General features: G+C 36.1%; 2 protein-coding genes across 2 annotated transcripts; one reads left to right on the top strand and one right to left on the bottom strand.

Annotated features, from left to right (window-relative positions):
* Positions 1 to 971: 971 nt before the first annotated feature.
* higd1a (HIG1 hypoxia inducible domain family, member 1A) lies at positions 972 to 4,650 on the bottom strand. The gene is made up of 4 exons (XM_008434307.3): positions 4,500 to 4,650; positions 3,982 to 4,059; positions 3,722 to 3,856; positions 972 to 2,757 (listed from the first exon to the last, which is right to left on the bottom strand). The coding sequence occupies exons 2-4, from the start codon at positions 4,052 to 4,054 to the stop codon at positions 2,684 to 2,686; spliced, it is 282 nt and encodes a 93-aa protein (XP_008432529.2). The 5' UTR covers positions 4,055 to 4,059; positions 4,500 to 4,650; the 3' UTR covers positions 972 to 2,683.
* Positions 4,651 to 9,032: 4,382 nt separating this feature from the next.
* On the top strand, positions 9,033 to 14,281 carry LOC103479711 (7-alpha-hydroxycholest-4-en-3-one 12-alpha-hydroxylase). The gene is made up of 2 exons (XM_081598228.1): positions 9,033 to 13,610; positions 13,894 to 14,281. Exon 1 carries the CDS (start codon positions 9,265 to 9,267, stop codon positions 10,798 to 10,800), a length of 1,536 nt encoding a protein of 511 aa, XP_081454354.1. The 5' UTR covers positions 9,033 to 9,264; the 3' UTR covers positions 10,801 to 13,610; positions 13,894 to 14,281.
* The last annotated feature ends 118 nt before the right edge of the window (positions 14,282 to 14,399 follow it).

The raw sequence follows: 14,399 nt of genomic DNA, 5'->3' as shown, positions 1-14,399 counted from the left end.
AAAAAGAGTAACCTTCATAACGTGCTGTCAAAGACACAGTGGCACAATGTAAGGATTACGGTGCTATATAATCTTAAAGCATCCAGTGCCTGTCAAAGAGTAGCAAGCCATAGAGCAGAATAGAGCAGAGGCTGGATTGGAAAGGTAAAGGTAAAAGCAAGACCTTTTTTTTTTTTTTGACCACAAATGACTAACAGAAAGATAGCTACAGCACCAAAACAACAGCAGTATTTAAATCCAGTATCCAATAAAAATAATTTTCCTATTGTTTTCTTTAAATAGAACGTTCAGTTATCCATATACAAAGTTGAATAAATATATATATATATTTGAAATCTTTTTCAAATATATGGAGTATGATTGAATGGAAAGTAAAACAGAGGTTTCATCAACAAGTTGCAACAAGCGAGTGAGTGTCACAATGACTATCAAATTCTGAATGAATGCACGGGGCGGGACATTAGAGGCTTCTCAGCAGATTAGCCACACCTTTTTATTGCATTGATAGGAGTGTTTCCCATGTTTCGAACTGGAGTAAAACCAACATATTATTTCACAGTGTTGTTTATGGGGAGGAGAGACTACTCTAGGCAGCCTTTATCACGCTGTGTTTGAGCAGTTATTGTTATGGTTAAACACATAAAATACCACATACTGGAATTAGAAAGAACAAAGAAAATCCAGCAAACATAGTTTTATGATACGTTTGTTTAAAGTTAATGTTTGCAGTCAAAAGTGACAAGTTCAGTTGTTTCTGAATATGACAATACAAATACAAATAATATTTGTTAATGAAATGCTATATTGACATTACAGTGTGTGTTCAAAAAGTGTGTAGTGTGTGTAGGAATTCTGTTGAATTAACATTCAGTATTATCACTGATAGCTCACAAAATAGTTCAATAATTCATTTTGGTAGATTTAAGTTGTAATAACTTACAGTTAATAAACAAATTCTAGCTTGAATAATATTACATGAAGAAAATAATTTATTATAAAAACATTATTGCCCACACTGCTAGACTGATGACTTATCTTTTGTCCAGCAGACAGTTAACACTCTCCAGAAAAACATAATTAAAGAGGGCTTTTCACATAGTCCTGCATGGAAAGTTGAGTGGAAAAATTAAAAAGTGCAATCTATACATACACCACTGTACAGTATGTCACAAAAATAAATGGGATGAAATACTGATTCACCAACCTCAATTAAAAAAAAATCCTTAGCATGTCTAATTTTCCTCCTGTTGTCCACAATAAAAAAAATTGCATACATTTGATTGAGCAACTTATTACACTAGTACAAACATAATGTGTTGTATTAAGAGGACCAGCAACTTACTTTAATTTGGGGGTGAGGAGGTTAAAATGCTCAAATTTAAGAGAGCCACACACATTTAACTGGATTCTTCATAATATCAGTTCAGTTGGTTTGAATATAAGCTCATATTGAAACTGTTCACTCTATGTTGAGTGAACAGTGTTTAGAAAGCTGGAAGATTTGCCGAGTCATGCTGACAAATAAACCCCAGAGGTATTTTGACGTTGGAATGCCATCCATGCTCGGTGATGCTGACAGTACTTGCCCTTCCTGCATGTCAGGTAGATAGTTCATGTTGCCAAATGAAAACATTTTTATAGCAGCCCTTAACACACTGCCTTCATCAGAGGCATATTGCAATGTCAATAAAGAAATTCACTAAATGTTACGTGTGTTTCAAATACAAAATATTTTTTTAGTTACAGGAAGTAGGAGATTTAATGAATGAAGAAAGGAAACAATTTTGAAAACAGTAGCTACCAAAAGTGAGTTGAACAACTTGAGGTGCATATTATCATATATGAAACTAAGAACTGCTCCAGGTAAAGCACACAATATAAGTGTACACACAGCAGAGATTCAAAACTATTTCAGGAAATGAAGGTGGCTTTCACAAATAGCCTGGTACATACAATAATAATCAGCCCTGGAAATACCTTAGGAACCAATTAATGTTTGCCACTAAAACAGGCTACATTGTGTTTGACAAGCTACACCACAGTTTATATATATATAAACCTCACATCATTTTTTGTGTCATTAATATCTCATTGCAAAAATATATGAAGAAAATACTGAGAAATAAAAAAAAATGGTTACAGTAGAATACAGAGAATCTCAATGAATACAAATCAGCATTTTAGTAGAAGTACTTATAACAAAAAACTATTTTTTCTTGTGACAGTGTGCAAACATCTGTTAAAGCTTTTGTCAGGAGAGGTGAAAAGTTAGAAAAAACAAAACAAAAAAAGATTAATATGGAAATGCTTTTAATTTGGCTAAAACCCAAATTACCACATAAAAACATAGCTGACTTTCAACAGGACAATGATAAATAAATATGAAATCCAGAACTTTCTGTTTGTGGTCATAACTAGACTCAGATTTATCCTGGTCATAAATATTGTCAAATTTATCTGCAACTAATTTTGTTTTATATACTACACTGAAACATTAGAAAAAAATACATCAGTGTTGCCATCCTTCTCACAAGCTTCCACCCCAGTTACGTTTGCAGTGGCAAGCAATTTCTGTAGAAGGGTACACCATCAGTTGGATTTTAGTCATTTGTTAGCCTGTGAATGTACATCTATAAACGTGAGAGTATTAAAGACACAAAAATCTCATTGTAAGAGTCTCTGTTCAATTGTGTTTTCCAGTGTTCTGCTTTTCTTTTGGGTGCCTAATGTACTCATTGTACATTGAATACAGGACTCCTAAAAAAAGAAAAGAAAAAAGAAAAAGGCGAGTTAGAGAATGAAAACTTGAAGACTGAAACAAATCAAAAATGTTGCAGCACAAAGTTGTGATAAATGAAATTCAAAGTCATCACTGTTTGATAAAGCAAGAAACACAATAAGGCAAACGTGTGTAGTTCTCATCTATAGATAACTAAAGGGAACAATGAAATTCCACAATAAATCAAGGATAATCCTTACCACAATAGGAAATTGTGCAGTACAAGCAATACTGAAATACTCAGATGGAATATTTAGAAATTACATTTAAAGAATATTAAAATTCTATGTGCTAATATTCTAACAGATTAACAGACTTTCACTAGCCTTTGTACAACAACTGATCTAGGCTTTAGATCACTTTTCCTGTAAAAGCACAAGAAAAGTGATGGGAACACTTAATGTAAAAAAATGCAATTTCCCCCAAGTTTCATAGCATCAAACTAGCACATTACACACCACAGCCAATTGTTATCAATTGGGTAAAATTTTAAGAGTAAACACGTATAGCAAGCAATCATTTCTCATTAGCCAAGGGTCCAGGCCCTCTGTATGAAGCAAAGTGTACAACAAAGGACCATTTATTTATTTTATTTTTTTTACCAGGCTAGGAAAATTGTGGGAAACATCCAAGACTGGGAAAAGCCTTAAAATAGACATAAGCTCTATTGAAGTTCTGCTGTGCGCACATTTCAACTTTACATGCATGTCGAAGATGAGGTTTGAAGAATCATACCCTACTTTCATCCTAACTGTCACCAGTGTAACATCTCCCAGGGAAACCAATGAGATCAAAAAGGGAATGTAGATATCGTCCTTCTCACAACCATTGATGTCTTTATCTCGTATAGACATGTAAATACATTCTTATGTAAATTAAATGAAAGACATTGCTAATATAAAAGCAACCAAGATAGGAAACAAGATAATAAATGATACATACCTACTGTCATGGCTCCAACCACAAAGCCTTGCGCAGCTACACGCATGTGAATCAAGTGCACCGACATTTTTGTGTCCCCTCGATTTTTCATTTTGTACAGTTGGTATCCAACGATGCCAACAAATCCAGCCAATCCTGCAAAACAACTAGGGATTATATACAGCTCATTTTCAAAACTGCATACAGCAACTACGAACATGAGACTTCATAATTCAACTAGGAGTTTTTTACTCTATTATCATGGAACAAAACATACTCACCCAATGGAACAAAGGGATTCTCCTTCACTTTCCGCATTAACTTTGAATCATTTCCTTCTTCGTAAGAGGACATCTTGACTATGGTGCACACAAAACAGCAGATTTTTAAAATATTTTTACAGTAATTTTTAGAACTTTGACAGTTAAGTAAGTCCAGAAAAAAAAGCTTATTATAAAGTTGGTTTACTGAATCTTATCTCTAGATATATTTAAACACATTCTAAAGTGGCGGTTTCAACTTAGTTGGGCTTATCATGACCTGTTAGAAGGTGACATGAAGGGCAAGGAAGATACATTTTTAAAGTAGGGAACAATTTCCCCATGTATAGACAGTTATAGCAGACATAATTTTTTGTTTTGTTTTTCTGTTTAAAAAAGAACGTTGTTTTAATCTTTTGAAACAGGCTGAACGTCAATTCAGGGCCTAAGCAGCCAGGGAAACATGAGACTATAAAAACAAAACGTTCATTATCGGCTGTTTAAAAACTAGCGTCGCAGTTGAGTGGAAAAGATTTTACCTGCGTTGCTTTGGAGAAGCTTTGCAAAGAGAAAGTCAGATGAGCTTCGTGAGCGCTTCTTACGACCACAGTTTACGCGGAAGTAATATTCGTAACCCCGCACCGGCAAGGCTCTGATATAACTGTCTCTGACGCCGGGCTGACATCACGCTCCCACGTGATTAGTTCAATGTTAGAAAGAAAAAATTGGAAGTACAACTATCGCAGTTCGAGATGACAGCAATTTTATGATGTAGCAAGTTCCGCTTATGCTAAATGCAAGTAGAAAATTAAAAATAAAAAAACTAGTAGCGCTACCGTCTTATAAAAACGTTTGAAAGTTTTGTTAATTTAATTGTACTCTATTTTAATTTGTAATGTAATGTGTAATTTAAATTAAAATAGTAGCATGCATTAATGTTTTTCCGAATGTGACAAAAATCACATTTACTCAATTGCAGCAGACAGTTATAGACATAGACACAATAGAGAGTGAAAATGCGCCAAGAGTACAGAGAATTCCGTGATGTATTTAATGCAACACTAGCTTGCGTGCTAGGACAGCGAATGGCTCCACCCCCAGCCAGAATTTTAGTAGAGTCATCCCTGTAGGTGTGGCCTCCCTTTCAGGACATAATGTGAAATAGTGAAGTCAAATTATCTTTTTGTTTTTTTTTTTTCTCATGACCTAAATTAGCTGGCATTGTGAAAATATAATGTGACGTGTTATTTCAAAACAATCAATGGCAAATACTTGCAAGAAATGTATATTCCACTGCAGCAACAATGTATGCTAAACAAACAAATTTCACCAAAATATTGTATTTTGTTCCTAGAGTTATTGTCTTATCGTCTGCATTTTAAAAGAGACTAGAGTCTCTTCCAAAATCCTAAACTTTGAATTTTGAGTCTTAAACCAAGTATTATACTTGGTAGCACATGGCTTAATTACCTTTTTCTTTTAGAACTGCTTTAGTTCTTTATGGCGTATTAAACAAGGTCCTAGACTTTGGTACTTACTGAGATGATAGCATTCTGAAAATGGAAAGAAAAGTGCAGGATCAATAAAGCATTAACTTTTTTTTTTCTTGTATAAAAAATACACTTAAAGCAACTACCGTAAGCAGTTTCTGTTTATTCCTAGAGATTTATAATTATTTTATGATATGTCCTGCATTGTGTTCATCTTTGTTGAGAGAAGACATCAAAAAACAGATCTGAACCCTAATGAGCCTGTGGCATTTCCTTTATATAATTACAAGATCAGATATGAGTGAACAAGAAACCAGATGTACACTGTAGAATGTAAATTAAAGCTGAGAGGTGAAAGAGAAGTTGCCAAATCTCCCTAACCTTCACAAAGAACAGTTAAATAGATATTTTCCTTTGTTTCAACTTTTTTTTTTTGTAAAATGCTGTTCTGCCATTTATGCATTTATCTCACATCATTAACATTACATTCATATTTTTTATCACCTGAAATTATAAATATCAAGTACAAAAAGCTGTCCTATCACACTTAGATTTGCACATGGCCTTCTTAAAAGAGACAAATATCTCAGAGCGTAACCTTTTCAAAATAAAATCCACTGTAGTCAAACGGTGGAAAAGATTGAGGTGATAATATTCAAAAAGGAGCACAGCTCCACTTAGTGGTCTATTACTGAAAGTGCACTAAATTGAAAGTAGTGCGAGTTCAAATTTATATGAAATACAGTCCTCTGCATTCTTTGAAAGTTGTTTGTATTATCGTTAATCTCAAACGTACATGTATTTTAATGGAATTTTATGTAGACCAGAAGAACAGTAGTGAATAAATATTAGGGCAATAATACAAGGTTGGGCTGCACAGTGGTGCAGTTGGTAGCACTGTTGCCTTGCAGCAAGAAGGTTCTGGGTTCAATTCTGGGCCTGGGGTCGTTCTGCATGGAGTTTGCATGTTCTCCCTGTGCATGCGTGGATTCTCTCAGGGTACTCTGGATTCCTCTCACAGTTCAAAAACATGACCCTTGGGTAAATTGGTCTCTCTAAATTCTCCACAGGTGTGTGTGTGCATGGTTGTTTGTCCTGTCTGTCTCTGTGTTGCCTCTTGCCTGAAATGTTTGCTGGAGATAGGCACCAGCACCCCTCCTGACCCCACCAGGGACAAGGGTGCACAGAAAATGGATGGATAGATAATGCATGGTTTTTAACATTTTCAGCTAATATAAATGTTTGACAGGTTTTTAAAAATTATATATGTGTAGCATATTAGTTGTGTACATTTCACTAACAGCCAATCACATCAACAAAAATCTTAACAATGCTTTCTGACATAAACCAGTAGGTGGCCCTATATGTCTGCTGATCAAACACAAGGGCAGCTGGGTCCTTGTTCTTAGTGTAGACCATGCAGGCGCCATTGGCTTTTAATATCACAGCATTTTCTTATTTTTAAAAGATTAAGATAAAATGATGGCCTGTTTAGAACATACTGCATTTTCACAAGTTTCCTGTCTAGGCACTAACCGGAGAGTGTAAATGTTCTTGATGAAAAACAATCCTAGCATTTGTAACCTCTCTCTACCACATTTCACAACATTCTGCCTGTCATTTTGGACTGCAATGCTAAAGGACAAACAAAACACAGAAATAGACATGCCTCTGCTGCAGTCTAAAGTACACATTGCTCTCTCATGCAATAAAGCTTGCATCATTGTTGCAATTTAGTTCATGGCCATCATGATAGCATAAAATACATTTCCCTCGTGGACCCATTTTTAAGCAAGACCAGTATTACTGTTTGCACGTTCAACTGTATAAAGATTAATCTTGAACAGATGATAGGGTTGTGAGCGAAATGAAGGTCAGTGGACTGTTTCATCAGTAGTTCAAGGTCTAAATTCTTTCAAGGTTTTCTAGTTTCTGTTGAGCTTACTTTGTAACCAGAACATATAGTGTAATTATAACAGAGTACCAATATAACATTGATGTCACTTGATTGGCTGCTTTTAATGTATGCACTCAATACATGCTGAAAAAAAAGCCCTTTCGGTTTGGTTTGGAAATTCTAACTTTCTGACCAGAACAATTTTTTATTTTATTTTTTTGCTTAAATTTTTTGTTTATACTGTAACTTCATTTATTCCTTTCAAGTGTGATTAAAGCTTTTTCCAGTCAATGTCCTAAAAAAATGTCACTATTTCATCCCTTTTTTTCCAGGCTTCTGTAAATCTTTTGAATCTTTTCTGTGCAGGGTAAAGATGTAGTAGGCAATCTTAAAAGTTCAGACAACATGACACGACTCTAATCTCAATATCTTTTGAAATTTTATGTTGGTTTTATGATTGATCTCACATTCTGTTTCCTATCAATTTCAGTGTAACTTGCAAAGCTCCAGATGATTGGTGTCACACTCCATCAGCCAGTTTATCTTAGATGTTCTTCTTATCCACATTAAGACATGAAGGTAATCTGCTGCAGAAGCATCAAACCCATTGAGAAAAATTCCTCACACTATTACTCAAACAGTAAAAAAAACAAAAACAACAGTAATTATTTGCATCACTCCTTGATGTTTGTGCTTTTGTAAATTTATTCCACTTTATTGCCTCTTCTTCCCCCCATTTGCATGTTCTTGTTCTGTGGGAGAGTCCTGGAGAACCTGGATAAAATCCAGGCATAAAATGGGAGAACATGCAAATTCCACTCAAAATGGCTCCACATGAGATTTGTTTTGAAAGATTTCTGTTAAGTTAACCACCACTTTATTACTCGGCTTCATGTGTTTTCCATCTGCTGCTCTTTAACTTTTTGTCATATGGTGTTAGTTTAATTTCTTTGAAGCTTAACACTGACATTCCACTCAAAAGTGAACGTCTCCATTTCAGATTCTAACAGCAAAAAAGAACACTTGTTGCATGTTTTTTAAAAAAGATTTGATTCAGATTCTGCATAGTATTTTAGGATTTGCAGTACTTTTTAATCCATGACTAGATCATAACTCATTCTCTGTCATTTTGATATAACACTTAAAATAGACTTGCACTTTTTAACATTCCAGTTAATCTCTTTAACAATCTACAAAGCCTTAAGATGGCGGAAGTATGTTCTAATCTAGAGTGAGATGACTCATTGACGTTGGCTGACAGGTCACCAGAGAGGAAGTCGTTTTTCCAGAAGCAGCAGAAAACACAAATTTCTGCGTGTCAAGCTATTTAATCATTTAATTTATGAAACGTTGCAGTTTTTCTGTTTAAGTTGCCCTGATGCAACTTAAACAATGTTTGGCTATGAAGACCACTGAACATTTGGAGCAAAAGAGGGAAAGGTTACAAGCCCGAGACAATTCGAATTGTTAAGTACTGGGGTGAAAGCCCCCCTCCAACTAATAACAAAACAATTTTATTTTCAAAATTATTAGAAGTGATGCTCTTTTGTGTGTGTTTTTTTTATATTCTTTATTTGAGAAAAGTAAATCTGTTCTTTCCCAAGACATAAAGGTTTCCTCGAGAGTCATTTTATTCTTTTCACACACTCTCCATGTAAGGATAAAAGCCCCTTAATTTGTTCTGTGACACTGAGTTCCAAATACCATTTTCTTATTTTCAGAACAGAATAAAAAATAAACTTCAATCTAGATCAAACTTGAAGTGAATATTTTCATCGCTCCGTTTCTGCTGAAGAATTTGATCTCCTTTCCCGGAAATCTGTAACCCATTATGAATGGGAGGAGCAACGTGCTGCTTATAACTCTGAACTTGGACTTCATCTCCACACTGCTCTGTGGCTGCCAACAGAAACAGTCATGGCACTGCTTCTGCCTGTCCTCCTCAGCTGCTTGGTTGCTCTGCTTGGAGGGCTGTACCTTCTCGGAGTTTTCCGAAAGAGGCGCCCAGGAGAACCCCCTCTTGACAAAGGTCTCATTCCTTGGCTGGGCCATGTCTTGGAGTTTCGCAGAGACAGTTTTAAGTTTCTGGAGAGAATGAAGAAAAAGCATGGTGATGTTTTTACGGTGCAGCTCGGAGGATATTACTTTACATTTCTGCAGGACCCCCTCTCCTTTGGGGCTTTTGTTAAGGAGAGTCGAGAGAAGCTGGACTTTAATAGTTTCGCCGAGCAGCTTGTTAACAGGGTTTTTGGCTACAAAGCTGTCCAGAATGATCACCATGTCCTGCAGAATGCCAGCAATAAGCACTTGAAGGGGGAAGGGCTGGAAGTAATGACACAAGCCATGATGAGTAACTTGCAAAACCTTATGTTGCACAGCGTGGGTTCAGGCACAGGTCAGAACCCCTGGAAGGAAGATGGACTGTTCATCTACAGCTACAACATTGTTTTCCGAGCCGGCTATTTGGCTTTATTTGGAAATGTGCCACACAAGACTGACGGAGGTGAGGAGAAAGCCAAAGAGAAGGACAGAACTCATTCAGAAGCTCTGTTTTATGAATTTCGTAAATACGACCAGCTCTTCCCCAACTTGGCATATGGAGTCCTTCCACCAAAGCAGAAGTGGGAAGCTGACAGGCTGCAGTCCTACTTCTGGGATGCTGTCTCTGTGCAGAACATGAAGGCCAAGGACAACATCAGTCGCTGGGTGTGGGACATGCAGCAGTCCAAAGAAGAGGTGGGCATGAACGAGTCAATGATCAACAGGTACATGTTTGTGCTTCTCTGGGCCTCTCAGGGCAACACTGGACCCTCTTCGTTCTGGCTTCTCCTCTTCCTCCTGAAACACCCCGAGGCCATGAAAGCAGTGAGGGAAGAGGTTGATAAAGTTTTGAAGGAGACGGGGCAGGAAGTCAAACGCGGTGGCCCCTTGGTAGACCTGACCCGTGAAATGCTCATGAAAACGCCAGTGCTAGACAGCGCAGTGGAAGAGACCCTGCGGCTCACTGCTGCACCCCTCCTTACCAGGGCTGTGCTTCAAGACATGACTCTCAAGATGGCCGACGGGCGTGAATACTTCATCCGCAAAGGTGACAGGATGTCAATCTTTCCTTACAGCGCGGTCCACCTTGACCCACAGATCCATCCTGACCCGCATGCATTCAAATACAATCGCTTTCTGAACCCAGACGGCAGCAAGAAAACTGACTTTTTCAAAGATGGGAAGAAAGTGAAGTACTACAACATGCCCTGGGGGGCGGGAGTCTCCATGTGTCCTGGGCGATTCTTTGCCACCAATGAGCTGAAACAGTTTGTGTTCCTCATGTTGGTGTATTTTGAGTTTGAGCTGAAGAACCCTGATGAGGAAATTCCTGAAATTGACTTCAGACGTTGGGGCTTCGGATCGATGCAGCCCATCAGAGATGTTCAGTTTAGATACAGACTCAGGTTTTAAAGACATCTTACAAAACATGCTATAGTTATTCTGTGAGTATTATTCTGTGACTATTGATTGATTAAATAGCCTTACACTAATCGCATGGGCATCTTGTAAAAGCTAAACAAGAATAATGAAAATATATTGTGTATTGCTGTAATACCAATTCCGTAAATGTTATCAAGAATATTTTTTTCTGTATGTTTCAATATCTTTTTACATGCCATTTTCTTTTTTCGCCAGAAACGCCAGAAAATAGAAATTTATTCTATTAACACATTTTGTAGACCTCTTTTCTATTCAGAATAAGATGTCAGAATTAAACAAGTTAATCAGCATTCAACAGTGTTGGAGTTGGTTTACCATTAACACTTTATTTAAAAAAGAACTCTTGCTTTAAGAATGTTTTCTTCTTCTAAATTATTTTTTTAAGTATCATTTCCTGGGCTAAGATGTAATTATCCCACTCCAGTAAACTGTTTTTTTTTCTAAACAGTTTTCATACGGTTTTATGTTGTTTTATTGTCAGCTCTAAAACTGTGAACAGTCTATAGAATAAGAAGTGAAGCAAGCTCCTCCTTCATTAGTTTCCCTATTAAATCCAAATGAACTTTTATGTTGTGTTTCTTTTGTATTCTTATTTTTATTTTTATTTTGCTTCATTGTTTCTTTTCACACACAACTTTAACCCTTCTCTGTGTCATAAATGCTGTGGTTGGTAAATCTAATATGTTTTTGTTTATTAAGAAGAGGATTTCTTGACAAGAGTTTTGGAAGATGATTGACATTATTAAAAAATGGATCTGTGACCTAAATATTACCCTTTTTCTTCCTTTCAACTTACCAAAAGCATGAGTCCGTTTCTTGTTTATACAAGGAAAGCTAACATGAACACTCAAGTTTTTCTGGCATTTTTAACATCATAAAATATAATCAATTGTCATTTTGCTTTAAATTTTGTAATTTTAAGCTAAAATCACTTACTCACATCAGCTGGTAAATTAGTTTCTCTGTCTATCACTCTGGTTTCTTTTGGATCAGTTCAAAAATTAAAATGTTAATTTATTCAGCCACAAAGTCAAATGTAAAAATGTGTTAAAGTTTTCATTGTCTTGTCATCATTTTACATCCTCAGATAATTAACTAAGACTTTCCTTTCAAAAAGAGTTTAGACAAATACATAAAAAATTGCCTTTTTATTATAAGTTATATAGCAAATGTTCTATCACAGGCAGTATCTGATAATTTCCCAATACACATACAAAAGATTGCACTTCTAACCAAATTAAGACTTTGTGTTTACCTCCATTTATTTTAGTTAGCCCATTTGTGCCACAGCTTGACAATTACTCTAACTTTAGCTATTACAAGTGCATTCTTAACCCTACTTAACCTTAACCTTGTCTTTGTTATAGCAACACAAAACAGGAACGACATCAGCTGTGATCTTGCTTATGAGATAAAGTCCTTCATTTATCTGCGAAAAGATCTAGTAAACATCTGCTTCGGAACGAATGGCACAACAAGAAAGACTACATCAAAGACTGTATCACCACATGGCACACATATTTTGTTAGCCATAGCTTGTCAAGCAACCACAAAAAATTTAAGCATTGCTTGTTTGAAAGCATTGTGAAAAGAAAAAGCATTTTTCACTATGAAGGATATATCAGTTGATATTTTCTTTGCTCCTCCTTTGTTGCCTTGGTTACACATCGTTTGTTATTGTCATGCAAGAAAACACATGCAGTGCTCTGGCTAAGGTTAAAAGGTACTCTGTTCATCACCCCCCCCCAATGTGTTGCAATCTACCAAGAAACACACCAAAATCATAATTCTATTGCCTTTTTAGTTTATTCCTTGTGCTAGTTCACTTATTTTCATTGTTTGTGTTTTGGACTTGTTCCCTAAGCACAAACACTTACTGTTTATGCTAGCTTCAATTTTTCCTTTCATCAAAGGTTTTTGTGTGACAGCTTTGTTCTTTCTCCTTTCCTCAGCTTACCAGAATACCTCCCTTTCCAGATCTTCTCCAGCTGCCTCTATTTACCTCTAATTAGTCCCCTGGTTCCTGTAGCAGTCTCTTCTCTCCCTCTGTGTATTTAAGATTTGCATTGTTTTCTATGGTTTCTCTGTCTGGCTTTCATAGTTCTCAGTTGTTCCCACTGGGTTCCTTTGTTCATTTTAAGTTTCTTTTTGTTCATTTTTTCATTAAGAGTTATCCATAGCTCTCTGCACTTGGGTCCTCCTTAACCCCCAACCATGACACTTTGTAGAGGTCTAGGGTTTCGCTTACGTAAAGGTTAGTAAATAGGGACAGGAGCTGATCTGTTAAGCTTTATTAAGCTTTGTTAAGCTGTTTTCTTGACAAAGCTCAGGTCAGTTATGAAGTTGAAATTTATTCTCTCTCCCATTATGGTCTGACAATTTTTTTTATTCAAATACTTTCTTATATTGTGGTTACAATGATTTTCTCTGGGGTTTTTGTTGTTTTGTTTTTTTTACACAATCTGAAACCGCTGTATTTAGAGAAAGATGAGTTACCCTCTGGGGTCTCTCTAATTTAACATGTAAAATTTAAGTAAAGGTTCAAAAATTGTGAACCGTATGAACCAAGTCAGTCATTTTAAATTTTTTCCCTTCCAATAGTATGTTTGGATTTGACTTGAAAATAATCTCCATTTGTATTTGTCTTTTAAACCTAGCCAGGTTAATGGACTTTACCCAGCTGAGAGCAGTCCCAAGTATTTCCAGGAACTAACTTGCCAACTAAAGACAGTACAGGAAGGCCAACAAAAAATCTATCAATACAAGTTAAATTACAGAGGGTAAATTGCATTTCAAAAACTTAATTTTAAATATTTTAGAAAATTTACATTTGAAAATATGACTGCAGTGTACATAAAAAAATGCAATCTTTTGTTTAAGATTTTGCAGTTTAATATTAATGTTTGAATTATGAAGTAGCAAAATTGAACTGTTTTGCTGGAAGAAAAGGTAAACGTGTTTTGCCTACCTTGATTTGTGTTGGAATAAATGTATATAAGTTATCTCATCTTTATAAGTGTGTGTGTATTTAGAATTTCTTGTGTAGACTATGCTGTTTTACAGAAACTGACTGCGCGTGACTTAAGGAGATAACTGACAGCAACAAACTGCTCGTGACTGGAGGAGACAACTGTCAGTATTGATCGCACCCTCAAGTGAATTTGCTACAGCGCTGAAAAGGAGAAATGCAGAGGGGGTCGCTTCCCCTCTGACCCCTCAGACCGTTTCCTATAGAATATTATGTTAGGAGTTCATTGTGCGATATGAAGCAAGCTTGAATTGGTTTCAGTTGGTGTGTTTCCCCCTACCCCCTTTAGTAACTGAACCTCATGTAACTAGGGCGTTCCTAAACTAAATAAAAAGCCTGGAGAGCGGAGACTGCTTCAGAGTTGGGTTGGAGGATTGTAACTGAGCAGTCTCCGAGCAACTCTCCTTGCAAGTATACAGCTCATATTTGTCTGTGTCTCTTTATTGCAGATTGGTGAACAAATGTAAGGTTTTAGACCTAACAATTTGTTTGTGGTTAACAGGTTATATAAATATAAAATATAAAAAATATATAAATATCA

Source organism: Poecilia reticulata, chromosome 17 (genome assembly GCF_904066995.2).
Source record: "Poecilia reticulata chromosome 17, P_reticulata-male-v2, whole genome shotgun sequence".
NCBI classification, from domain to species: domain Eukaryota; kingdom Metazoa; phylum Chordata; class Actinopteri; order Cyprinodontiformes; family Poeciliidae; genus Poecilia; species Poecilia reticulata.
Note: the sequence above shows the minus strand (reverse complement) of the source record. Positions and strands in the feature narration are given on the sequence as shown.

What these genes read in the sequence shown, in the direction of transcription:
- LOC103479711 (XM_081598228.1), top strand. Translation starts at nt 9,265, where the DNA reads ATGGCACTGCTTCTGCCTGTCCTCCTCAGCTGCTTGGTTGCTCTGCTT.
- higd1a (XM_008434307.3), bottom strand. Translation starts at nt 4,054, where the DNA reads ATGTCCTCTTACGAAGAAGGAAATGATTCAAAGTTAATGCGGAAAGTG. An exon ending in GAATCCCTTTGTTCCATTGG is followed by an intron (nt 3,857 to 3,981) that starts GTGAGTATGTTT and finishes GTTGTTTTGCAG; the next exon opens with GATTGGCTGGATTTGTTGGC. An exon ending in GGTTGGAGCCATGACAGTAG is followed by an intron (nt 2,758 to 3,721) that starts GTATGTATCATT and finishes TTCTTTTTTTAG; the next exon opens with GAGTCCTGTATTCAATGTAC.